This window comes from Oryctolagus cuniculus, chromosome 13 (genome assembly GCF_051225735.1).
Source record: "Oryctolagus cuniculus isolate XC-2025 breed Fujian yellow rabbit chromosome 13, ASM5122573v1, whole genome shotgun sequence".
Taxonomy (NCBI): domain Eukaryota; kingdom Metazoa; phylum Chordata; class Mammalia; order Lagomorpha; family Leporidae; genus Oryctolagus; species Oryctolagus cuniculus.
This window is the reverse complement of record NC_142879.1, coordinates 44,170,958-44,197,085: the sequence shown is the minus strand read 5'-3', so window position 1 is coordinate 44,197,085 and position 26,128 is coordinate 44,170,958. Positions and strand designations below refer to the sequence as shown.

Here is a 26,128-nt window from a genome sequence, read left to right as displayed (position 1 = left end):
GTTGAGGCCATTTGGGGAATGAACCAACAGAAGGAAGAATTTTCTGTCTCTCCCTCTCACTGTCTGTAACTCTACCTCTCAAATAAATAAAATCTTTAATAAAAATAAAAATAAAATACTGTTAGAACCATGCTGTAGTCTGAATATTTGTGTCCACACCCAAATTCATGTACTGAAACTTATTCCCCTGAAGTAATGGCAATGGGAGGAGGGGCCTTTGGCAGGTGATTAGGTAATGAGGGTGGAGCCCTATGGAGTGGGATTAGTGCCCTTACTGAGAGTGACATGAGAGCTCTCTTGTCCCTTCCATCATCTGAGGACACAGCAAGTGGTCACCTTCTAGGACCCAGACAGTGGGTCCTTTACCAAACACACTGATCTTGGACTTCCAAGCTGCAGAACTATGAGAAGTAAACTTCTTTTGTTTATTAGCTACCAGGCTAAGTTAGTAGTTCATTATGGCAGCCTGAACAGGTCAGGACAAACCACCCTGCTGAACGTCATTATAATGGAGTGTGCTTTCCAAAACTGTTCTCTCAGACTGTCCCCAAGTCAGTCTGCTGAGTGCAGCTTTTGCCATCGTGTGACCACTAGGCTTCCCTTTGCTAATGACTCTCCCAAACTCACTCTTCACCTTGACCACAACAGAACCACAACCAACTCTTGTGGTTAGCTTTTGGAACAATTACTCAGTGCTCTGGTCTTTCTGTAAAATAACTTTCAGTGCCCCAGCAGAGAAAAGAAACAGAAGCTCCTGTTTTCATGGAATTTTATTATATAATGCACATTATCTAATTAGGAGAGAGTCAATGAAATAATTTCAATCATAATTGGGTTCAAGTTTTTAATGGACAGAATTTCTGTTTTGAAAACTCTACATTGTATGTTATAACTCAATTAGAGTTGAATGACTAACAGAGAGAGCATTTTGAGGATAACACTGTTAGAACTGCCCAGGTAGACCATGTAATATAAAGTCATAAATCAATTGTCATGGCCTAAAGCTTCATTATTTATTCAGCTGAATACATATTGGGCTGTGCGACAGGTTTAAGCAGTCACTGTGGTTACTGTTAGAACTGAACATGTTATTATACTGATCGTATTTAATAGAAATAGAAAAAGTTACTTCTTGGTTTCCAATTGTTACCTGGTCTACAACTACAGAGAGATTATAATTTGGTTGTTTTTCATCTGGGGAATATGATTTGGATCATTGTATATTATGTATCATAAAACAAATGGCTTCTGTAAACAGCAGATACAGCCCAGATTATCAGCCAGGAGATAGCTATATTGACCGTGGTGCTAACGTGTCCCATGTATTTTATTTCTAAAACATCGTGCTTATTTACACATATCACTGTAGAACTGATTTATATCCATCTTGTGGCTTACTAATTCATTTTATTCCATTCTAAAAATAAGCAGACTTCAAGTAACAGACAAAAAAACACAGTTACTGGGTTCAGAGACTTCTGATTAGTATTGCCTGGAAGTTCTCAGAGCCCAACAGCTACCAGGCCACTTGGCTGCTTCTGCCAATTTTCAGAAATAAAGCTCTCCTTTGTGAAAAGAACTTTTCAGAAAAATTTGAACTGACACATTTGACAACATCAGAACATGCAAATACAACTGTGATTTCCATACACCTACATGTAGTTTTGATACAATAGAATACGGGGGATCATCAAAAAGGTCATGGAAAATGTGTATAATGAAAAGACTATGCAGGGATTCTAATTTTTTTGCACCAAAATAAACGTAACTTTTAACTTCATTTTCATGAACTTTTAAAAGTACTCTGGTATATTAAAATGGAAGACTTTTATCCTTAAACTTCTTGCTAGGAAACAAAGTGGTCTATCTTTCGCTGACTGTTCTTTTATGAATCTGATTATGTGTTTCTAAATGTCAGATCATGGACATGTAACAAGCCACGAGGCAAATAGACACATTTGCATGGAAGCCACCAAGAATACATTGTGCATATTTTAAAAGGTAATTTAAATATTATTCAGTGGAATATGAGTATTCACTGGTAATTGAATGTATGCTATGCATTACAAAATTATTCATAGTATTTTACCTTTGCTCACACACCTAGCAGTTACACTAAGTTCCACATTTCTGAACTATCAGAAGATTTCCATGGTGCAACTTGGGCTAGAATTAAAATAGCTTTGTTTTTTTGTTTATTTAAATCAGACCATGGATGGGATTTTTGCATTCTGTCTTTTGAAACACGAGTTCCAGCAATGAGGTAATACAAAGCAAGTAATCAAATATTTGAAGCTAATTCAAGATGTTTCTGGCGAAAAAGAGGACTTGAATTATCTAATTTGCATCTGTCTGTAATCATGCTGTATGCCAAGCTGCATATCTGAAACAGGAAGATACAAGGCCTAGCAGCTATTTGAATGAGGCCATCAGTACTCCCTGTCTAGCTTCCGTTCTCTGCTCCCAGTTTCACTTGACTTACCATTTCTTTTATTTTCTTTCAAAATTGAAAACAATTGGGTTGCAGGCCTACTGTTTATCAGGCATGCTAAATTACTCCTGGACTTAAAAATTTAGAAGGAAAATATTAACAATGTCTTGAGAGAAGAATTGGACAGGATATGTAATTACTTATTTTCAAGCAAATAAATGACATGGGCTAACTTATCTAAAACAGAACAATTCATATTAGTTCTTATTAATACACATCTTTATATCCTCAACTACAGTTCTAGGGATAAAGATTATTCTTACTTTACTTTTCAGTGCAAACACAATGCCTAAAACACAGGTCTTCAAACACTTTTGGAATGAACATCAGAATGTGAGAGAATGCACAAATGTATGCATGTTATCTGATTGCCAAGAAACTACTGATCCATTAGCACCTTTTCAGTTCCCCAGTATCAGAGCTCACAAACTACAGTATTCCAGGCAGTGACTTAACCACTCTAGCAAGCGGTTACTTCATTTGTGTAGTTCATATAGTACTTACTCTGATTTTGTTAAATTGGAAGAGAACTGATTGCAATAATATGTAATCTGTGTCAAGTGTTTCTCAATTCAGTACATGGTAGTCAACAGTATTGGGTAGCTCACCTACCAATAGTAGAGTGGGAATAAGTAATCAGGACGGCTTGCCATTAAAACAGTGTCACAAGAGGATGACATTCACTAGAAGAGTGGGGCAGGGATTCAAGAGTAATGTGAAAACAGAATGGACACAAGAAAAAATTTCAAAGAATTATTCAGAAACAAACAAAAAGGAATAAAATCCCATTCAAAACTGGTAAGTTAAATTCAGATACAGGAGCTGATGCTGTGGCATAGTAGGTTAAGCCTCGGCCCCTGACGCTGGCATCCCATGTGGACGCCGGTTCTGGTCCCAGCTGCTGCACTTCCAATCCTGCTCCCTGCTAATGGCCTGTGAAAGCAGTGGAAGATGGCCCAAGTGCTTGGGCCCCCGCACCTGTGTGGGAAACCTGGAAGAAACTCCTGGATCCTGGCTTCGGCCAGGCCCAGCCCCAGCCATTAGAGCCATTTGGGGAGTGAAATAGTAGATGGAAGATCTTTCTATCTCTCCCTCTCTAACTCTGCCTCTCAAAAAAAAAAAAAATAAATAAATAAATAAAATAAAATCATTAAAAAAAAAAGAAATATACAAAATATTTTAGGGGCAGTTTTGTGGCACAGAGGGTTAAGCCACCATTTGTGAAATGAGCATCCCACAGGAGCCGCAATTTGAGTCCTGACTGTTCTGCTTCTGATCCAGCTCCCCGCCAATGTGTGTGGGAAAGGAGCAGATGTACTTGTCCCCTGCCACCCATGTAGGAGACCCAGATGGAGTTTCTGGCTCCTGGCTTCCCCCTGGCCCAGCCTCACTTTGGGGAGTGAATCAGCAGATGGAAGATCTCTGTCTCTCCTCCCCTCTGCAACTTTGCCTTTCAAATATGTAAATAAATCCCTGAAAAAAAATATCCTTGATAACCACATCTGCATTTTTACTAATTGAAGTTTGTAGAGAATCAGTGTTAAACAGTTGAGGAAAACAGCATTTTAAAGAATGGAGTCAAGTTAATACAAATGTGTGGTATCTTTGAAAGACATCAGATGAGAATATGTCTTTATTAAAAACATTTTTAAAAGTTTTTAATAATGAAACATGAAGAGTCTTCCCAAAAATCCATGAAATGTGAATTATGAAAAACTATGCATTAATTTTGAAATTTTCTGCATTAAAATAAACTTACCTAAGAATTCCATTTCTCCATGAAGCTCTTGGAGTCCCCCATACATACCAAATGTGAAATTTGTATGGTTTTCATTTTTTAAAAAAGATTTATTTATTTAAATGAAAGTCAGAGTTACAGAGAGAGAGAGAGATAGAGAGAGAGAGAGGTCTTCTTTCACTGGTTCACTCCCCAGTTGGCCGCAATGGCTGGAGCTGCACTGATCTGAAGCCAGGAGCTTCTTCCAGGTCTCCCACATGGGTGCAGGGGCCCAAGGACTTGGGCCATCTTCTACTGCTTTCCTAGGCCATAGCAGAGAGCTGGATTGGAAGTCAAGCAGCTGGGACTCAAACCAGCGCCCATAGGAGGTGCTGGCACTGCAGGCGGCAGCCTTGCCCACTACTCCACAATGCCAGCCCCAAAATCTATATGGTTTTCTAACATAACATAACATAACATACATTTTCTAACAGAAATAATCTTGTTCTATTGCATTTTCTACATTTAAAGTTTGGTTTTTCAAAATTTGTACTCACATTTTCTGTTGGAGGCTGTCATACTGCTTATAGGAATTTCAGCTGCCTGTGAATCTTCTGGGCCTTTCTGTTTTAAAAATAAGAAAACAACCGATGTAAGATAAGCATAGTTATCATTGTGTCAAAAAATGAAATGTGAAGAATTTTGTTGATTTTTAAAAGATACTTTAAAACTCCAGATGTATATTAGTATTATGAAGTTTCATGGGCAATATACAACGTAGAATTGAAAGTGAATAGAGCGTACATTTTTTACTATCTACATATAGAAGAAAACAGTACTTTTCTATAGATCAGAATCTTCCATAGAGAATGGGAGGCTACCAAGACAGTTGATAATTCAGACTTTTGAATTAGGCAATCCTTTATGAAACTCAAAAGCTACAGAAAAATGAATGTTGACTTAATATGACTCTTCTCCTGATGATGGATTGTGGATCTGGGGATTTATCTTCTATTTGTAAGCAGATAGTGGACTGTGGATGGAGAATAAAGTCAGGCAAACCCAACACTTCATTTCATTCATTGCAACAAAATATTCTGTTTTCGTTGCTTTGCCAGTTACAAAAAAACTTGCCAGTTAAAAAAGCATATGTCGTATCACTGGGTATGTAGGTAGAAACACGACTCCCCTGAATCATACCAGGTACGTGTCAGCAGACCCTTCTTTCCCCTCATTATGGTCTTTATCCTGAATCCCTCATTTTATGATATCAATACCTGTTGTCAAGAAAAATAGTATATATGTGTTTACTGTTTACATATGAAGTGAATGCGGCAAAATCTTAAAAAATTGTTACATTTTAAAGCTAAAGAAATAATAAACTCATTTTTTACACAAGTATATTGGGGCGGGAGTTTGGCCTGGTGGTTAAGACACCAGTTAGGATGCCCATGTCTTGTTTCTGAGTAGCTGGGTTTTTACTCAGCTCCATTTCCTGCTGGGAGGTAGCGGGTAGTCAACCAAATATTTGGGTCCCTGCTGTGCATTTGGGAGATCTGTGCTGAGTTCTTGGCTCCTGGCTTCAGCCTGCCTTAGCCCCAGCTATTGTGGTCATTTGGGGAGCAAATAAGAGGATGGGAGCTCTATCTATCTGTCTCTCCAATAACATTAAAAAATTTAAGTAGATAAACAGACTCACAAAAGACAAATATAAGTAGATTTAACATTTCCTTCATCCATACAATACAGAAGTGAAATTCTCAACTTCCTTTCTCTATTAAGATTCCATAATTTTATTTCACACAGTGATTTCTAGTTCAGTTTCTGAGATACTTCTCTATCATTAAGAATTTTGATCTGCTTTACAAAGAGAATATGTTATCTAGTAAATTTCTTTTTTAAAGATTTTATTTGTTTATTCGAGAGGTAGAATTACAGACAGTGAGAGGGAGAAACAGAGAGAGAGGTGTTCCATCCGCTGGTTCACTCCCCAAATGATCACAACGGCCGGAGCTGAGCTGATCCGAAGCCAGGAGCCAGGGGTTTCCTCCAGGTCTCCCACATTGGTGCAAGGGCACAAGGTCTTGGGTCATCTTCTGTTGCTTTTCCAGGCCATAGCAGAGAGCTGGAGAGGAAGAGGAGCAGCCGGGACTAGAACCTGCTGGTGCCCATATGGGATGCCAGCGCCACAGGTGGAGGATTAACCTACTGCGCCACAGCATCAGCCCCCAAAATGTGTCCTTTTAAAAACAGATTTTGACCATTCTAACACCCAACGTTGTGGAACCATTGACAAAAATTTAGTGTGAGATATAAGAATTTTTTATGAAAAAGAGCAAAATCAAAGTTCAGTATAAGACCAGCAGTAGCTCTGCAAACGATGTAATGATAGGCTGTGTTTAGAAAAGGATCGCTAGGAAGCAAGCACAGACCTGTGGGATAGAGTTAGCAAAGGAAGGACACAGGCCCTCTGCCTGCAGCTGGGTGGAACCAGAAGCAAGAACAATGCAATCCCTTTATGTTGCATCCAAAGCCCAGCTATGATCAAAATGCTCTATAGTTTTATTTAAAGACATGAGTTCAAATATTTATTCTAGGACTTTTGTAAAAGTTCTCCAGAAATGTATTCTTCTTTTTTTTTTAACTTTTATTTAATGAATATAAATTTCCAAAGTACAGCTTATGGATTACAATGGCTTCTCCCCCATAACGTCCCTCCCACCCGCAACCCTCCCCTTTCCCACTCCCTCTCCCCTTCCATTCACATCAAGATTCATTTTCGATTCTCTTTATATACAGAAGATCAGTTTAGCATACATTAAGTAAAGATTTCAACAGTTTGCTCCCACACAGAAACATAAAGTGAAAAATACTGTTTGAGTACTAGTTATAGCATTAAATCTCAATTTACAGCGCACTAAGGACAGAGATTCTACATGAGGAGTAAGTGCACAGTGACTCCTGTTGTTAACAAATTGACACTCTTGTTTATGGCCTCAGTAATCACCCTAGGCTCTTGTCATGAGCTGCCAAGGCTATGGAAGCCCCCTGAGTTCACTGACTCTGATCATATTTAGACAAGGCCATGGGCAAAGTGGAAGTTCTCTCCTCCCTTCAGAGAAAGGTACCTCCTTCTTTGATGACCTGTTCTTTCCACTGGGATCTCACTCGCGGAGATCTTTCATTTAGGTTTTTTTTTTTTCCCCTAGAGTGTCTTGACTTTCCATGCCTGAAATTCTCTCATGGGCTTTCAGCCGGATCCGTGTGCCTTAAGGGCTGATTCTGAGGCCAGAGTGCTGTTTAGGACATCTGCCATTCTATGGGTCTGCTGTGTATCTCACTTCCCTTGTTGGATCGTTCTCCCCCTTTTTTATTCTATCAGCTAGTATTTGCAGACACTATTCTTGTTTATGTGATCCCTTTGGTTCTTAGTCCTATCATTACGATCAATTGTGAAGAGAAATTGATCACTGGGACTAGTGAGATGGCATTGGTACATGCTACCTTGATGGGATTGAATTGGAATCCCCTGGTATGTTTCTAACTCTACCGTTTGAGGTAAGTCAGCTTGAGCATGTCCCGAATTGCACATCTCTTCCCTCTCTTATTCCCACTCTTACATTTAACAGCAATCACTTTTCAGTTAAGTTTCAGCACTTAAGAATAATTGTGTGTTGATTACAGTATTCAACCAAAAGTATTAAGTAGAACAAACAAAAAAAAATACTAAGAGGGATAACATACTAAGTGTGGGGAGCAATCCGGACTAGACTAAGTTACTCGAATTAGGACTTATTCTATGCATCTGCTCTCCCACAATATGGCGCTGGGAGAGAAGTAAACAGCTTTCGCACAGCTGCCTCCAGTTCAACCAATTAACTGTAGGACTTGTTCCTGATTGGAGAGCAGCGTACTCGGCGTGTGGGCAGCCGAGTTGGGATTGGCGGAGGAGGACTATAAAGGAGGAGAGAGACGGCATGCACCAGAAACATCTATGGGGAACATCTATGGGGAACATCCAAGGGAACCCGTGCAGCCCCCAGAGAGCCGGCCGGCGGTGTGCCGCTCCCCTGCGGAAGTGGGGAATGCGGCCAGGGGGAACTGCCCTTCCACGGAGGTGGAAGGGATAGTAGCCAACCCGGGAAGAACCAGCAGCAAACCCGGGGAGGGCCGAGCAGACAAAAGAACAGCGCAGGGTCCTGTGTTGCTCCTCCACGAAGAGGGGGAGCGACACTAAGTTGTTCATCAACAGTCAGGGTGAGGGCTGATCAAGTCACCGTTTCTCATAGTGTTCATTTCACTTTAACAGGTTTCCTTTTTGGTGCTCAGTTGGTTGTCACCTATCAGGGAGAACATGTGGTATTTGTCCCTTTGGGACTGGCTTATTTCACTCAGCATAATTTTTCCAAATTCCTAACAGGGATCACTTTTCAGTTAAAATTTAAACCCCTAAGAATAATTGTGTGTTAATTACAGAGTTCAACCAATGGTACTAGAACAAAAAAAATACTAAAATGGATAAAGTATTACATTGTACATCAACCTTCAGGACAAGAGCTGATCAAGACACTGTTTCTCATAGTGTCCATTTCACTTCAACATGTTTCCCCTTTGGTCCTCAGTTAGTTGTCACCGATCAGGGAGAACATATGATATTTGTCCCTTTGGGACTGGCTTAATTCACTCAGCATTGTGTTTTCCAATTTCCTCCATCTTGTTTCAAATGACCGAGTTTCATTGTTTTTGACTGCTGTATAGTATTCTATAAAGTACATGTCCCATAATTTCTTTATCCAGTCTACTGTTGATGGGCATTTGGGTTGGTTCCAGGTCTTAGCTATTGTGAATTGAGCTGCAATAAACATTAATGTGCAGACAGCTTTTTTGTTTGCCAATTTCATTTCCTTTGGGTAAATTCCAAGGAGTGGGATGGCTGGGTTGAATGGTAGGGTTATATTCAGGTTTCTGAGGAATCTCCAGACTGACTTCCATAGTGGCTTAACCAATTTGCATTCCCATCAACAGTGGGTTAGTGTCCCTTTTCCCCCATATCCTCTCCAGCATCTATTGTTGGTAGATTTCTGAATGTGAGTCATTCTAACCAGGGTGAGGTGAAACCTCATTGTGGTTTTGATTTGCATTTCCCTGATTGCTAGTGATCTTGAACATTTTTTCATGTGTCTGTTGGCCATTTGGATTTCCTCTTTTGAAAAATGTCTATTGAGGTCCTTGGCCCGTCTCTTAAGTGGGTTGTTGGTTTTGATGTTGTGGAGTTTCTTGATTTCTTTGTAGATTCTGGTTATCAACCCTTTATCTGTTGCATAGTTTGCAAATATTTTTTCCCATTCTGTTGGTTGCCTCTTCACTTTCCTGACTGTTTCTTTTGCAGTACAGAAACTTCTCAATTTGATGCAATCCCAAATGTTAATTTTGGCTTTGACTGCCTGTGCTTCTGGGGTGTTTTCCAAGAAGTCATTGCTGGTACCTATATCGTGCAGGGTTTTTCCAATGCTCTCTAATAATTTGATGGTGTCAGGTCGTAGATTTAAGTCTTTAATCCATGTTGAGTGAATTTTTGTGTAAGGTGAAAGGTAGGGGTCTTGCTTCATGATTCTGCACGTGGAAATCCAATTTTCCCAGCACCATTTATTGAATAGACTGTCCTTACTGCAGGGATTGGTTTTGGATCCTTGTTCAAATATGAGTTGGCTGTAGATGTTTGGATTGATTTCTGGTGTTTCAATTCTGTTCCATTGGTCTATCCATCTGTTTCTGTACCAGTACCATGCTGTTTTGATTTCAACTGCCCTGTAGTATGTCCTGAAATATGGTATTGTGATGCCTCCAGCTTTGTTTTTGTTGTACAAGATTGCTTTAGCTATTCGAGGTCTCCTGTGTCTCCATATGAATTTCAGCATCATTTTTTCCAGATCTGAGAAGAAGGTCTTCGGTATCTTGATTGGTATTGCATTGAATCTATAAATTGCTTTTGGGAGAATGGACATTTTGATGATATTGATTCTTCCAATCCATGAGCATGGAAGATTTTTCCATTTCTTGGTATCCTCTTCTATTTCTTTCTTTAAGGTTTTGTAATTTTCATTGTAGAGATCCTTAACGTCCTTGGTTAAGTTTATTCCAAGGTATTTGATTGTTTTTGTAGCTATTGTGAATGGGATTGATCTTAGAAGTTCTTCCTCAGCCATGGCATTGCCTGTATATACAAAGGCTGTTGATTTTTGTGCATTGATTTTATACCCTGCTACTTTGCCAAAATCTTCTATGAGTTCCAATAGTCTCTTAGTAGAGTTCTTTGGGTCCCCTAAGTAAAGAATCATATCATCTGCAAAGAGGGATAGTTTGAGTTCTTCCTTCCCAATTTGTATCCCTTTAATTTCTTTTTCTTACCTAATAGCTCTGGCTAGAACTTCCAGATCTATATTGAATAGCAGTGGTGAGAGTGGGCCTCCCTGTCTGGTACCAGATCTCAGTGGAAATGCTTCCAACCTTTCCCCATTCAATAGGATGTTGGCCGTGGGTTTTTCATAGATTGCTTTGATTGTATTGAGGAATGTTCCTTCCATACCCAGTGCTTAGAGTTTTCATCATTCTTCTAAGATTAATTATTAAACTTGGCAAGGATTTGTACATTCCAAACAAAATACAGTTGAAAAATCATTTAACATGGCATAAAAAACATGAAATACTTAGGAATATTACGAAATTATGGATGATATCTATGCTGAAAATAAGCAATAATGAAAGACAATCCAAATCAATAGAAAAAATATGCCTTGGTAAGGATATCAATAAGATGTCAATTCCTTCGAAATTCATCTATGTATTAAGTGCACCCCACATCTCAGTATCTGGGTTTGAGATGCTCTTTCTTCACTCCAGATTACAGTTCGCTAGTAAGGTGCACCCTGGAGGCAGCAGATGATGGCTTAAGTAGTTGGAAGCTGAACCTACTTGGGAGAACAGGATTGAGTTTCCTGTTTCTGGCTTCAGCCTGTGCCAGCCCCTACTGTTGCAGGTGGGAGTATGGGAGGGAGGGAGGGTGAGGGGGAAGTATCACTATGTTCTTAAACCTGTATATATGGAATACATGAAGTTTGTATAACTTAAATACATTTTTAAAAATCAGTGAATTAGAGCTCTGTTTCCTTGTCTTCTCCCTCCCGCCTCTGAAATAAATTAATATTTTTATTTTTATTTATTTTTATGAGACTTAAGACCTTATTCTAGGAATTTTTTTTTAAAAGCCATATGTTGTCATACTATGTAAAGAAATGTGGAGGCAAACACATAAGACTCTTGTTGATTGATGAGAATGGTGAATTCTCCTCTTTCAACCCGTACATTCCTTAAGAAAATAAAAAATGAAACTGAACTCATCAAAATTCACATGATCTCTGTTTGCTTTAGGTTGATCTTGAAGCTTAAACAGCAAGAGGCATGGCGAATTTATTAGTGATCTAGAGTGTTCAAACAGCTCAAAACTCACTAAATCAGCTTCAAAGATTTATTCATGTGCTCTGTGGGCCCCTGGAACTTTCATTCAAACATGAGGAACAAAGCCAATATTAAAGTGATTTTGAAACTAATCTGAGCCTGAATTTATCTTCTTTCAAACCACATTTAAAATATCTAAGCAATAAATTCAGAAAACTTTTAAAGTCATTTTAGAGGAGTTTTTTTGGTGGTGGTATCCATATGTGTTATGCTAGACCTGCAATCTACTGCTATGTTAGTGTCTCAGGAACAGTTTATTTATGTCTACTTAGTTGGGCATCTGTCCCTGAATTGTGAACCCTCCATCCCGAGGCCACTGTTTACCGGAGGCAAGTTTTCTAATTATATATTACTTTAATATCTGTCCTGTACCTATGTTTTACAAACTAGACTGGAAACATTGTTTTGAATTTGATTGGAAGTTGTGTCTTGAGAATATGGAACGTTGCATTGTAGAAAATTCAGTATAATTTGAATAATTGAAGGCACTGTTATGAACCATCAGCTAAATCAGCCAAATCAGTTCTCTTCTGCATTATGAAGTAAATAGCCCAGTCCTGGATACACTAACTAATCCCTGGCTCAGTATCTGTTTTCATACCTAGTCTCCACTCAGGATCATTCAGAGTGGAAACACTAAAGTTAATTCATTTGTCAACACTCATAAACTTATAAAAATGATTAAGAACATGTCTATTAAATCAATCTGATCCATACATGTTTTAAAGTGATGAAGCAGCTCTCTGCTGTGGCCAGGGAGTGCAGTGGAGGATGGCCCAAGTACTTGGGCCCTGCACCCCATGGGAGACCAGGATAAGCACATGGCTCCTGCCATCGGATCAGCGCGGTGCGCCGGCCGCAGAGCACTGGCTGCGGTGGCCATTGGAGAGTGAACCAACGGCAAAGGAAGACCTTTCTCTCTGTCTCTCTCTCTCACTGTTCACTCTGCCTGTCAAAAAAATAAATAAATAAAGATTAAAAAATAAAGTGATGAAGATAGCAATGAGAGGTCATTTTCTGCTTAGATTTCAGTTGCTTGGTAAAATTTCAAACAGTGTTCATCAGGGTCAAGAACAGGGAAATCATGAGTGGATTCTATTCTGTCCACCCTTCTGATTTTCATCTGCTCACTGAGGAATAAAGGAAAGAAGGTAATCAAATCAACAAAGCACTTCAAATAAGTAACCTACCAACTGGATCATTGAAGCAGATTTGCCTCTGCCTGACTGGTCACTTAATTCGGAGTTAAGTGTAACATGATGGGAATGTCCCACGTGCCCATTAACTGGTGACAGGCCCTGCTGGATGAAGATAATTTAAAATTAATGTGGAATCCAGAAGAACACAGATGTACATTTTGTTAATTCCATGGCTCTATTTACCATTTTGCTTACTGGCCAAAGTAATGGATGGCACAAAAATAGTGGGGAGAACATTTCTTCTTCATGTTTTCAAAAGATTTATTGATTTTATTTGAAAGGTTAAGTTAGCGAGAGATCTTCTATATGCTGGTTGACTCCCCGACATGGATGCAATGGCCAGGACTGGGCTAAGCCAAAGCCAGGAACCTGAAACTCCATCTGGATCTCCCACGTGGGCGACAAAGGTCCAAGCACTTGGGCCATCTTCTGCTGCAGGGAACTGGAGCAGAAGTGGAGCAGCTGAGACTCAAACAGGTGCTCATATGGGATGCCGTTGGCTTCTTCCTGCTGTGCCACAGCACTGGCCCCACGGGGAAATTTCATAAATACTCGCTAAAAATGTCTCCCCTTGAAGAAGCACAAGCCTGCCCTGAAACATTATACATGTTCAGAATGATTTAAGACTGCAGCATTAGAGGCCCGCGTTGTGGCACAGGGGCTTAAGCCACAGTTCTGCAATGCAGTTGTTCCATATTGGAGCACTGATTAGAGTCCTGACTGTTCTGCTTCTGATCCAGCTCCCTGATGATGCAGCTGTGTAGGCAGTGATGATGCTTGGTCCAAATATTTGAATCTCCAGGCGCCCAGCTTTGGCGTGGACCAGTCCCAGCCATCATGACCATTTGGGGAGTGAACCAGCAGGTGAAATATCTCTCCTTCTCTATGTCACATTTCTTTACAAATAAATGATAAATCTTTTTAATGCAACTTCAAAAAGATCTACTTATGATTCAAAGAGGCTGGAACAGTGGGAGTTTTATATTGTCTTTTTTATTTATTAAAAGATTGTATTTTTTAAAAAGATTCTATTTATAAAAAAGTTAAATTTTTAGTTCTTTCCCATGGAGATAACAGAATGATCATCAAACTGGTATTATACCCCGAGAACACAAAAATAATATTTCCAGAAATGTATTCATCAATTAAAACATATTTCTCATACATTTTCATTTTTTTATTTTACTCAGTGTCATAGATCTTGAAACTAGTTTCTTAAAACTCATTTCAAATTCCATAACAAGCCCAGAGACAATCTAAATAAATTATGTTTTTGGGTGCTCAGAATTATTTCCACTCGCTTTCATCTGGGTTAGCTTTCTGACTTTTATGTATAAATTGATATGCTAGTGTTGTAAGTTAGTCCCCCAGGCTAAGAATGCTAATCTTCTGTGTATAAATGGAGATGTATTGTGGTTTTTTAATGTTTCCTGAGGTTAAAACTCCTTTTGTGGAGGTTCCCCAATTTTTAGGGTAGCTGTGAGGGAATCTGGAATTCCCAAGTTCCCATAGCAACCTAGTTTGAACCTCAGGCAAAAGAAATACTCTGTTTCATTAAATGAGAGAGAGAGCGAGCGAGCGAGCAAGTGAGAGAGAACGAGAGCAAGTGAGAGAGTGAACATTTTACAAGGTATTATTTGAAATCTATTTGCAATCTTAACCCATCTATTTTTGAGAAGTTGCAAGCATACAGAAAAGCACAGAGATTGTTATGTGAATGTTCAGGCCCTCCCTTCCTAGATCCAACCATTATTTAGCATTTTTTACTCTCCCTGGTTTTATCGTATTTCTCTCTATCCATCCATAATTCATCTTATGTTTTGATGCATATAATCGAATTTTGAACAAATTTAAGAATTACAATAAACAGCAGGTGTCATATTTTTAAAAGGTTTCTAATGTTTGCCTAGGGGTTAGGCTTTGTCTTTGGCTTGCCTGTTACATGAATAGTTCAAGTGCATGGGAATAAGCAGAAAACCACAGAGGACTGCAGAGCCCCAGGTCTTGGCCAGGACACTTTGCTTTGTTATCATTTTCTGGAGTCTACTGCAAACATTTACCTTTTCTAACCATCCCACTAAACAGGTGAAACTATTTTTATTTTATAGAAACATATCAGAGCAAAAAAGAAAGAACCCATAAACAAACCACACTGCTTTTTACATGTTAACATCCAGATAGATACCCCTTAAGGCATTTGGAACTGCCTGAAAAGCCCAAGAGAGCATTTCAGGCATGGAAAGCCAAGACACTGTGACAAAAAATAACCTACATGAAGGATCTCTGTGAGTGAGACCCCAGTGGAAAGAAGGGGCTATCAAAGAAGGATGTACTTTTCTGTGAAGGTAGTAGAGAACTTCCACTTTGCATATGGCCCTAAGTACCAACGGAGTTCGGGGACTCAAAAGGCTTCCATAGCCTAGGCAGCTCATGTCAAGAGCCTCGGGTGGTCACTGACATCAAAAATAAGAGTGTTAACTGTTAAATCAACCACAGGAGTCACTGTGCACTTACTCCCCATGGTGGACCTCTATCCTTAATGAGTTGTACTATGAGAATTAATGGTAAAACTTGCTTCAAACAGTACTTTAGTATACTTTGTGGGTCTGTGTGGGTATAAACAGTGGAAATCTCTACTTAGTATAGAGTTGGTCTTCTGTATATAAAGCAAATTAAAAATGAATCTTAATGAAAAATGGAATGGGAGAGAGAGAGTAGGAGGTGGGATAGGAGTGAGGGTGGGAGGGCGGGAATGGACAGAAGAAACACTATATTCCTAAAAGCTATACATATGAAATTTGTAATCATTAAATAAAAACCTTAAAAAATTTAACAAATTAAAAAAATCCAGGTAGAAGTTTGTTAAATTATTCAAGCCAAAAAAGAGCTGCTACAAATCAGGTTCATAAGTTTCTCGTTTTTGAGATTTTAAATGCCTGTAATCTAGAAAATGTCAGGAAATGTGAATTTTCAAAGTTTTCTTTTGCTTGCTTTTTGGCATTGGGTTAGAAAAGACATTCAAAATGCTGATTAGTAGCCAGGACAATGGACCCCTTTTTCCTCCAGATAAGAAAGAATGTGTTTCTGAGCTAATCAGAAGAAATTGAGGGCTTTAACAAGCACATTAACTAGCCAGCATAACATGTTTTTAAAAACTTAAAAAAACAATACTTACCCAGAACTTGCTAGGCAGAGTGATCTGCAGGTCCTGAAGTCAGAGCTCTTCCCCTTTCACAGATAGGTTTATTACTGTACCATCGCTTTTGAACAAGTACTTTTGAAATTAAAAAGGAACATTATAAAACCCAGAAGTCAAAGATAAGAAAGACTTAAAATATACCTTGGCATTTGGTGATACAAGAAGAATAAAACATTTCTCTATCAAGAAAAATCCATGGATGCCTCCAATTAATCCCAACAGTTTCCAAATATGACCTTTGCTTTCATGGACATGTCCAAACCCTGGGGCTTCCTGCTTATGTAAACCAAGAACCTTCAAAAAAGATGAAAGAAGGAAGGAAATTACTTTAAAAAAATTTATTTATCTATTGGAAAGAGTCGCAAAGAGGGAGGGAGAGACAAAGAAAGATCTTCTATCTGCTGGTTCACTCCCCAGATGACAGCAATGGCTAGGCCTGTGCCAGGCCGGAGCCAGGAGTTTCTTCCAGCCGACCCACATGGGTGGCAGGGTCCAAGAATTTAGGCCATCTTCCATTGCTTTTCCCAGGCCATGGCGGGGGGCGGGGGGGAGTGGAGCAGCCAGGACAGGAATTGGTGCCCATGTGGAATACAAACATTGCAGGTGACAGCTTTACCTGCTACGCTACAATGCCAACCCCGGGAAATTATTTTTGATGACTTAAGTATAAAATAGTAGGCTGAGTATTGAATATATGATGAACTGAAATCATTCCAATCCTAGTTTGCTTTTAGGTATCAGTATTCCTACTGTGTGGTTTAATCAGGATCAAATGAAATGTATCCTCTAGAAAATAAAGGAGAGCCTTAAATGGCTTGTGTTAATGAATAGAATGAAGCCTAAGATTTATTTTAGGCAGTAGCCTTCCTTTTCAAACATTCTCAATCCTTTGGCTAATTTTTTTCACAGGAGTTCAATTCTTATCTGATTGTATAGTAGCGCTTCATAATATATTTATATATATATAAATACAAATACAAATATATATATATATATCCAGAACATATTTAAGGATATCTTTCATATATCCTTATTTATATACATATATAAATCTAGAACACATATAAGGATATATTTCATCTGGGTTTATTTTCCCATGCCCCATTGCAATTAAAGTAAAATATTCAGATAAGAAAGTCACCTAGCAGATTTTTCCCATTGAATGCATACTGTGTGATGAGCAATATAATAAGCTCTCTGGGACACAAAAAGATACAAAAAATGCACTGGGAATTTTCTTCTATTTTACTCATCACATTGATTCACCTAATGATTTCTTGTGAGCTACTAATTCATTTTATATCAGAAGCCTTACCCAAGATAAGGCAGTTTGTGAAAGAGGTCAGTGCTTTCCAGATTTAAAATAGTACTACTGAACACTAAATTTTAAAAAAGAAAAGAAACTATGTCTATGAATTGTATGTACATATGATCCTGCAAATGTATATATGACTCCAGCACTTAATATGGTACTTTTAGAAGTTCATGGAAAATGGAATTAAATGTTTATTTTGGCACGCAAGGTTTTGCAAGCCATCATATGATGAGTCTTCAAAAAGTTCATGAAAATGTATATTATGAAAAAAAACTGCATGGATGTTAAACATTTTTGCACCAAAATATACTTATTTTTAATTCCATTTTCTGTGAACTTTCTGAAATACCTTGGTCTCTGCACATGTGTGTATGTGTGTACATGTATGTTCACTTTTTTAAAAAAAGATTTTATTATTTATTTGAAAGGCAGATTTAGAGAGAGGGAGGGAGGGAGGGAGGGGGAGAGAGAGAGAGAGGAGAGAGAGATTTTCCATCCTCTGGCTCACTCCCCAAATGGCCTCAATGACCAGGCTGAAGCCAGGAGCTGGGAGCTTCTTCCGGGTCTCCCACACAGGTGCAAGGGACTCCAGGACTTGGTCCATCATCTACTGCTTTCCCAGATACATTAGCAGGGAGCTGGCTTGGACAAGGAACAGCCAGTATTCGAACCAGTGCCCAAATGAGATGTCAGCACTGCGCTTTAACCTGCCGCACCACACTGGGTTAACAGTGCACCTGTTTCTTTTGATAAGGACATTAAAAGATACCCAGCTAATATTTATCATTTCCATTATTTCACAGGAGAATGCTATAATATAACAAAACAAAACCTGCAATCCCAAAATAAGATATGTATCTTTAGGTTAAAAAAACTCAACTCATTAAGAAAAGAAATCATGACAATAACATTTTCCTCATTTCTACGCAAACCTTGGAAATCTCGCCATGGGTTACTTTCAAGAGCCACTGATTTTTCTAGCTTGTCATCATACTTGTGCTTTTTAGTAACATCGGTCCTCATCTTTCCCTGAGCAAAAAGCTGCCTTCTAAATTTCATGAAACCAAGCTAATCTTTGAAGTTCACCTCTGTAACATGCACCACCCACCCCCAAGGCCCACCCTCACCCTCACCCTCACCACCCGGCCCTGGCTGTGTGCTCCCTCTCTGGCAGCCTCGCCGTCCCTTTGCTGATCCCAGGACCCTGGGCAGGAAACAGCTCTGCAACCATCACCATGACCTAGCACAGGGCCCTGGCCATCGTCCCAAGCCAGCAATAAGCCCCGAAATATTTCCAGAAGATTAGATTATGAGGGAAATTAAAACTAATAATGGTTTGCTGTGTTTCTCCAATGCTCACTCTGCCTTTTTCGGAACATTGAATAATTACTGAGCATCTAAGCAACGAGAGTGACCCTGGCAGAAACTGCCAGAGGCTTATGGAAAATTTTAACATCTCAGGCTTTGCAAGCTGTGTGTCAGGGGTAGGGAGGTGGGGCGGATATCCTGGGTCTCTTGTCCTTATCCATTGTCAGCGATTTCAGGGGGAACACATAACGTCATCCACAAAGCCTTCTGCCCCAACTCTCACATCGCACGTCTTAGACCTGTCATTCCTGACAAACAGCAAGCCTCCCCGTGCTTCTCTCCATTTTTCTTAGGGGAAATCTAGACAGCATTAGTTAGCAAAAAAGAGAAATGCATCCGGATAGCTCCAAAGCAGAGGCATTGGTGATGGAACCGCTGTGGAGGTGGCAGAGTCAAGGGTGAGAACAAGCGAAAATGGGGCCCCCGGCACCCAACAAGCCCCAATCACTACCACCCTCAGGGCCGAAGGGCAGAGGGAGGAAATGACATCAGGGAGGGGTGAGCTGGTCACAGCCCCGCAGCTACTTCTAGACCAGATGCCGAGCCAGGGCAGACAGTTCCCGGCCTCTGCTCCTCCTGTGCTGGGTTTCCCACTGTGCCGCACATTGAGTGAACGCAAACAGCCAGCCTGCAAGGGAGCGGAGGGGACAGAACATTCTGGAACAGAAGAGGCAGCAGAGAAAGACAAAGAATGATCTGAGCAGGGTTGGGAGGAGACAAAGCTAAAAACAAAACTAGCACAATGTCTTTTCAGCTTATACTTTTCCATTTGTAGATGATTCTTACATATGCTTCTGGAATCTTTATTAACAGCAATCTGGATCCGATCCCCTGTCTTTTTCATTACTATTTCAACACTAGAAGAAATGAGTGGCAAAACCTAGTGTTTGGTCATCTCCTCTCCTACAAGGGCAGAAGTTTGGGGAAATAATAGTTCTTTCCAGAGACAACACCGGCCATCCCATTCCTCATTCCTCATTCAAGTTGCTGTAAAACTTTGCGCAGGTACCTGCAGTGGTTGAACATCAAGAGAATTCAGACAGCTCCATCTGCAATGGAAAAGAGATTACCTGAGGGATAAGGTGCAGCAGGGCATCCCCAGAGAGCGTCCCAACGGCCAAGCCCACAAAGAGCTGTAACACGAGGCTGTAGTTTTCCTCACAGCCATGGAAAAGGACCAGCGCCGTCCCCAGCATGGAGCCCAGCGTGAGAAGCGCCACCGCGACGGTGCTGTAGCCGTATTCTAAGTCAAAGGAGACCCCAAAGCCGTCAGTGCCACACGTTCTCCTCCGTTCTTGCCTTCAGTAGAGAAAATGCTAGAACAATCTGTCTTATGCTAACAGCTGGTGGTGTTATATGGAGTCAAGGGTTTCAGATTTGGGGAAAAGAATGAACAGATATGCTGTGGTCTGAATGTTTGTGACCCCGCTAGTACCCCCACCCTCCTGTGTTGAAGCCTCAGCCTCAAGGTGATCTTAGGAGGCGTGGCCCTTGGGAGGTGACTGGCTGAGAAGGGCCTGGTGGACGGGATTAGCGACCTTGGAAGGGGCCAAACAGATCAGAGCTCACCACCTCTACCCACTGAAAACACGGTGAGAAGGTACCACTCTGGGGGCCAGGACGTTGGTCTTCACCAGGGTTCATGAACTTGGACTTCCAGACCCCAGAACTGTGAGAAATGCCTTTGTTATTATCTAAGGCAGTTTAGATATTTTGTTAAAGAAAAAGACAGGACTGTAACCAAATAACACTACTGATCTGAAGTTGCCCTGGCTACCCACCCTGTACTAAAAAATCACTGTGGCAAGCAAGACCCTAGCTTACTTCCCAGCACACTGAAAGAAATTCCTACTTGAAGGGCCACAGCATCCAGTGACAAGCAGTAGTAATCACATTTAGTTAAAGCTTTGAGAGCAGTGTTAGAGGCAGCAGGTGGTCTGGCCTTGCTGCAGACCAATGTTTGTATACAGAACAAGTATACACTTTGGAAGAATGCCTTCAAAAGGTTCTCAGAGCTATTTGTAATGTCAGGAGTGCTTATTGGCTTCAGTGACAAAAAATAAGTGATTTTATTGGTGAAAACTGGTCAATTAATATGTAATAGCTGATGATATAAATTTGAACAGTCTACATTTTAGATTGTTTGCAATAATTTCCACAAGCCTTTTTTCAAGCTATGAGCATTTATCCAAACTTTTTAGGCTTCCAGGTAGTAGAATTTTTACTATGCAGAAAGTATAACCTTCAAGATTATTCAAATAAAAGGAAATATATGGGGGGAAAAGAGGTCAAGGAAGAGAACAGATGAAGAGCTAATAACTTTCAGAGACAAATGTCAATGACACAGGGCTTTAAGGTTCTTCCTGCTCCCACTTTCATATGGTTGCAGATGCCTGGCTTTCCATCTATTCAGAAATGACTAGCAAGCCATTGCAAATGGCGTATACACAGTGAGGGAAAATAATTACAACATTTAAGCATCATTTTCTTTAGGGACCATATAAATGCCTTTTCTTTTTTAACATTTTTTATTTTTTGAGGAATTTGTTAATAATTAGATTCTCAGGGTCACAGCAAATGCATCAGTAATTCAGTTATTCTAATATTTAAAACTTATTGAAGTTTCTTAAAAAACTATACCCTTAAACTTGTAATAGTAGAAAAATCTTCCTTTCTCATCATCCTTGTATTTTTCTAGCATGTTTGCCATTTATATTAGATCATTTTAAATGTAGAGCTAGTTACATACTAAGTAGCTTATGATTTTTAAGAGGATCTTTGTTAATTATAAGTTCTAAATTATAAAGGGGTCTAATATTAAAATACTGTACCCAGAAGAGGCAAAAAAAAAAAACTTTCAAGTTTCTATTCTTCCTGCCACCACACACCCTGTCAACACTACAGAACTTCTATAACATAGAGTGAGGGGGAAATGGAGAGTCTTTTTTTAAAAATTTATTGATTGATTTATTCAAAAGGCAATGAGAAGGAGGTCTTTCATCCCAGGGGATTCACTCCCCAAATGGCCATGACAGCAAGCACTGAGCCAGGCCAAAACCAGGAAGCAGAAACTCCATTCTGGTCTCCCAACATGGGCAGCATGGGTCCAAGTATGTGGGCCACCTTCCACTACCTTCCCAAGCACATCGGCCACGAGGACTCGAACGGGCACCTGTCATGGGATGTAGACGTCACAGGCGGTGGCTTAACCCACTGCCCCACAACACTGGTGCTAAGAGTCTTTTTCAGCAGAGACTATCAGTTTAACAAAAAAGAAACACTCTAGAGGTCCAGCACACAACAATGTGAATACACTTCCCATCTCTGTAAAAATGAAAACTGTACAAATACAAATGGTTAAAATGGTAAGTTTCATATTGTATATTTTACAACATAAAATTTTAAAATATTTAAAAAATAGGTTTGAATAGTCATGTCAGCATAGAGATTTTTTTCACTTTAATTTAGTAAAAATACACATGGTATGAAGACATCCCTAAAGATCTTCAACCTGGTTTTGCATCTCACTCCTTCCTAAATATATTATATGTGGGATTGGCATTCATCTCAGCTAATTCATGGATTAAAGATATTTAAATTTTAACATGGCTACCTGGATGTCTAATAAAGGCAAAACCATCATCTGTTTTTATGGTGGTTACAAAAGAAACCATAAAATGTCAAGAACTCACTGGGAAGGCCTGGCATTTTGGCACTCTGGGTTAAGCCAACAATTGCATCTCATGCTGGAGAGCTGGCTTGGGTCCCAGCCACTCCACTTCTGATCCAGCTCCCAGCTAATGTGCCTGGGAAAACAGCAGAAGATGATCCAAGAACTTGGGTCCCTACCATCCATATGGGAGACACACATTGGAGTTCTAGGTTCGGGCTTCAGACTGACCCAGTTCTGGCTTTTGCTGCCATTTGAGGAGTGTACTAGTGATGGAAAATCTTTTTCTCCTGTCTCTTGTCCCATCGCTCTGTCACTCTTTCAAATAAATAAATCTTAAAACAAAACACCTTACAAGGACACATCAAGGTATGGCATTTCCTAGGCAAAAGGCAAAGTTTCAAATTCAATTCTTTGACTCTTCCCTACTTTGTCCTATGGGCAGCTACAGTGTGATATTGATTCATAACTTCGGCGTAATAAAACCTCTTAAGATCTGGAGTCAGATTTCAGCTCCCCTCGTGTGGGAGGGACAGCCTGAAAACCATAACATCTGACTCCTATGTCTATCAAGCTCTTCTAATTGAGCCTAATTCCTATACAGGCGCCGTGGTGTCTTGATTGGAGCCAAGGAACTTGCATAGAAGTGCTATCTAAACATTCCCTATCATTTCAATAGAGCTTGACCTAACCACTACGTTCCTAGGCACTTCTGAGCATCTCCCTTGAGTAGCTCTGAAACCTGATTCATACATCACCATAATAATCTTTCCTGGAAACTCAATGGAAGGTGGCGCTAAGGAGTTGAGTTTTCAGCATACTGAATAGTATTTTCTGGGTGTGTCTGTTCCTCTCCTCCTTTATGCAACATCTTACACTTTTGCAATTTCAAAAGGCCAAAAAAGCCTTTCCTTTTAATTTACATAATGCAACATTTTAAATAAGAGCAATGTTTGTCTAGGTTCTTCAGTGAGTGTGATCTGTTTGGGATTTTTGTTTTGTTTTTTTCAAGTGGACATTGCTTAGAAGGGTACAGAAGTTCTTTAGAAAAGAAACTGGAGTAAGAGTTTAGCCTAATGGTTAAACACGAGTCCTAGTTTGGAATACCTGGGCGCAATTCTTGGCTCTGGCTCTGGACTCCAGCTTCTTCTAATACAGACCCTGGGAAGCTGTGGTGATGGCTCAAGTCACTGGGCTCCTGCCACCCACTTGGGAGATGTGGTTGGCAGTACTGGTTCCTGGCTTTACCCCAACCCAATGCCTAGCCATTGCAGGTATTTGAAGAGTAACCAGCAGATGGACTCTCTCCCAATAACTGTCCCTCTCAAAATGAAGAAAGAAAGGGTGGGGGGCAGGGCGGGGAGAGACAGACAGACACCAGTAAAACTATGTTCATAGATGATAAGCTCCCAAAGCCTTTCTCCAGGGGCCTGTATCTGCCAGGCACCACGCCAGGGGCAGAACATAAACATGCCCGTGGAAGCTCGGACGTATCAGATCTTCACCCGTTTTGTGAGTTTCTGTGACTATCAGGTGCTAAGTTATTTAGCTGCTCCCTGTTAATGGAACTTGTTTCTTCTCATTGAATGTGGACTCCTAGATATTTATGCCTGGCATGTTTTGTTCATATGAAGTCTTCCAATGAGCCCCATGAAGCTGCAGAATCCACTGTGTCTGAGAGGTCACCACTCAGCTCTGATGGGCATCCCAGGCTCTCAAGGAAAAAGAAACGCAGCTTTGACAAAGTCTTTACAGAAGGCCCTCAGATCACCAGTAATGTCTCAGGTACTGTATGGGTTCATTGTCACATTCACTATGCGCCATGGATGATATTGGGCCATATTTTCATGTCTTCTAAATATTGAGTGCTTTAAATTTCCTGAACACATTTTTGCACTCATTACCCCATTTGAGCCTCACGGGTAACCTCATCTACTGCAATGACTCAGTGGCGTACAGGGATGCAAGTACTAATCCCTGCCCTTCCTGGGGATGCCAGCCGTGTCTGGGAGGTTGGTTGTCTCTGACCCAAAGCAGCCAGTGCCTTCATTTACCCTGGGTGCCATGCTGTATGAAAGGCTGGGAAACCCTGTAGAACATCAGGTCTTTCTGTTGTGCAGAGAAACACAGGAGCCCAAGAAGTAAAAGAGTTGACATAAGACCACTGAGTGGCTAGAGACAGATGACTTGACTCAGTTCTGCCTTTCAGATTCCAGTGCTAACGCAATCTTTCTCTGATCCCATGCTATTTCTCCACTGGACATTTAAGTTGGTCCATGATTGAGTCAAACATCAGGGTCAACATCAATTTATATTTAGTTGCATACAAAATATAAAATCTTCATTGAAAAGTAGTATAGCATAGTGGTCAGAAAAGACTCTTGGACCAGCTGCCTGAGTTTGAATCCTAGCTCCATCCTACCATCTGTGTGTTATTGAGGGAGTCACTTAACATCTCTGCAATTTTCTTTATCTGTAAGTTGGAGACAGTAATGGTATCCAGCTCATAGCCCTGCTGGTGGGAGGATTAAATGCATTGATCAATGTAAAATGCTTAGCTCAGTGCCCAGTACATAGTAAAGAATCCTGCCTTCACAGTATTGCATCCATTGTGCACATCAGCTTTTTGAGTGAAGAACCAGAACTTACTCTCCAGAGTACTGGGTGGCAGATTTGTTGGCTGGTCCTTGGGTGGTTGGCAAGAGCAGCTGAGCAGTTGCTGGATGATTCCTGGGCTCATCTGCATAAAGTCCTCCTTAGAAATGGGTGAAAGGCTGTCCTGTAGAAATACTTCCACCAGCTGCTTAGCAGAGAAGCAAGTCTGTACAGGGAAAACACGCATGGTGACTACCCTTCGCACCAACCCAGCTCCACCAGCAGCTACTTTCCTTGGGGAGGCAGAATGCTGCAGACCAGTGACAGTGGGCACACGAAGCCTTCACAGGGCCTGTGTCCCTGCAACCATTTGTCCAATAGCCTTTCATTAATTTCCAAGGATTATTTAAATCTCTAATCAAAGTCTGCTGATGTCACTTTCATTCTTAGAATTACTTAGTATGAGGCTCAGATGCTTGTTCTTTCCTGAAAAGTCACTGTGTTTTGTAAGATATCAAATGGGGTGGTAGCCAACAGCTGGAGGAAGCCTTATTGTCTTTGTTGTTTTTAACCAGGGAAGCTTTGTGTCATCAAAGCTACGACTCCATATGATGCACAGGAGCTCTGTGGGAATGAGAGCATTTTCATTATTTCTCTTTTAATAAGCCTGCATAGGCAACATGTATTGTCAAAAGTAATGCATTTAAAACCTGTAAAAGTGAATACTGGGCCGGTGCCGCGGCTCAATAGGCTAATCCTCCGCCTGCGGCACCGGCACACCAGGTTCTAGTCCCGGTCGGGGCGCTGGATTCTGTCCCGGTTGCCCTTCTTCCAGGCCAGCTCTCTGCTGTGGCCCGGGAGTGCAGTGGAGGATGGCCCAAGTACTTGGGCCCTGCACCCCATGGGAGACCAGGATAAGTACCTGGCTCCCGGCTTCGGATCAGCGCGGTGCGCCGGCTGCAGCATGCTGGCCATTGGAGGGTGAACCAACGGCAAAGGAAGACCTTTCTCTCTGTCTCTCTCTCTCTCTCACTGTCCACTCTGCCTGTCAAAAAAAAA

General features: G+C 40.6%; 1 protein-coding gene across 2 annotated transcripts in view; it reads right to left on the bottom strand.

Moving 5' to 3' along the window:
* The window catches only part of SLC39A12 (solute carrier family 39 member 12), a 100,573-nt gene that overhangs the window by 27,640 nt on the left and 46,805 nt on the right, over positions 1-26,128 (bottom strand). Inside the window, exons 9-13 of one of the 2 annotated variants that reach the window (XM_002717411.6) lie at positions 25,124-25,295; positions 19,875-20,047; positions 16,263-16,415; positions 12,914-13,024; positions 4,766-4,832 (exon numbers count right to left, since the gene is read on the bottom strand). In XM_002717411.6, the coding sequence (XP_002717457.3) occupies positions 4,766-4,832; positions 12,914-13,024; positions 16,263-16,415; positions 19,875-20,047; positions 25,124-25,295 (676 nt within the window). Of the gene's footprint in view, positions 1-4,765; positions 4,833-12,913; positions 13,025-16,262; positions 16,416-19,874; positions 20,048-25,123; positions 25,296-26,128 lie in introns of those variants that run through there. The other variant, XM_089311503.1, reaches the window with a different exon arrangement.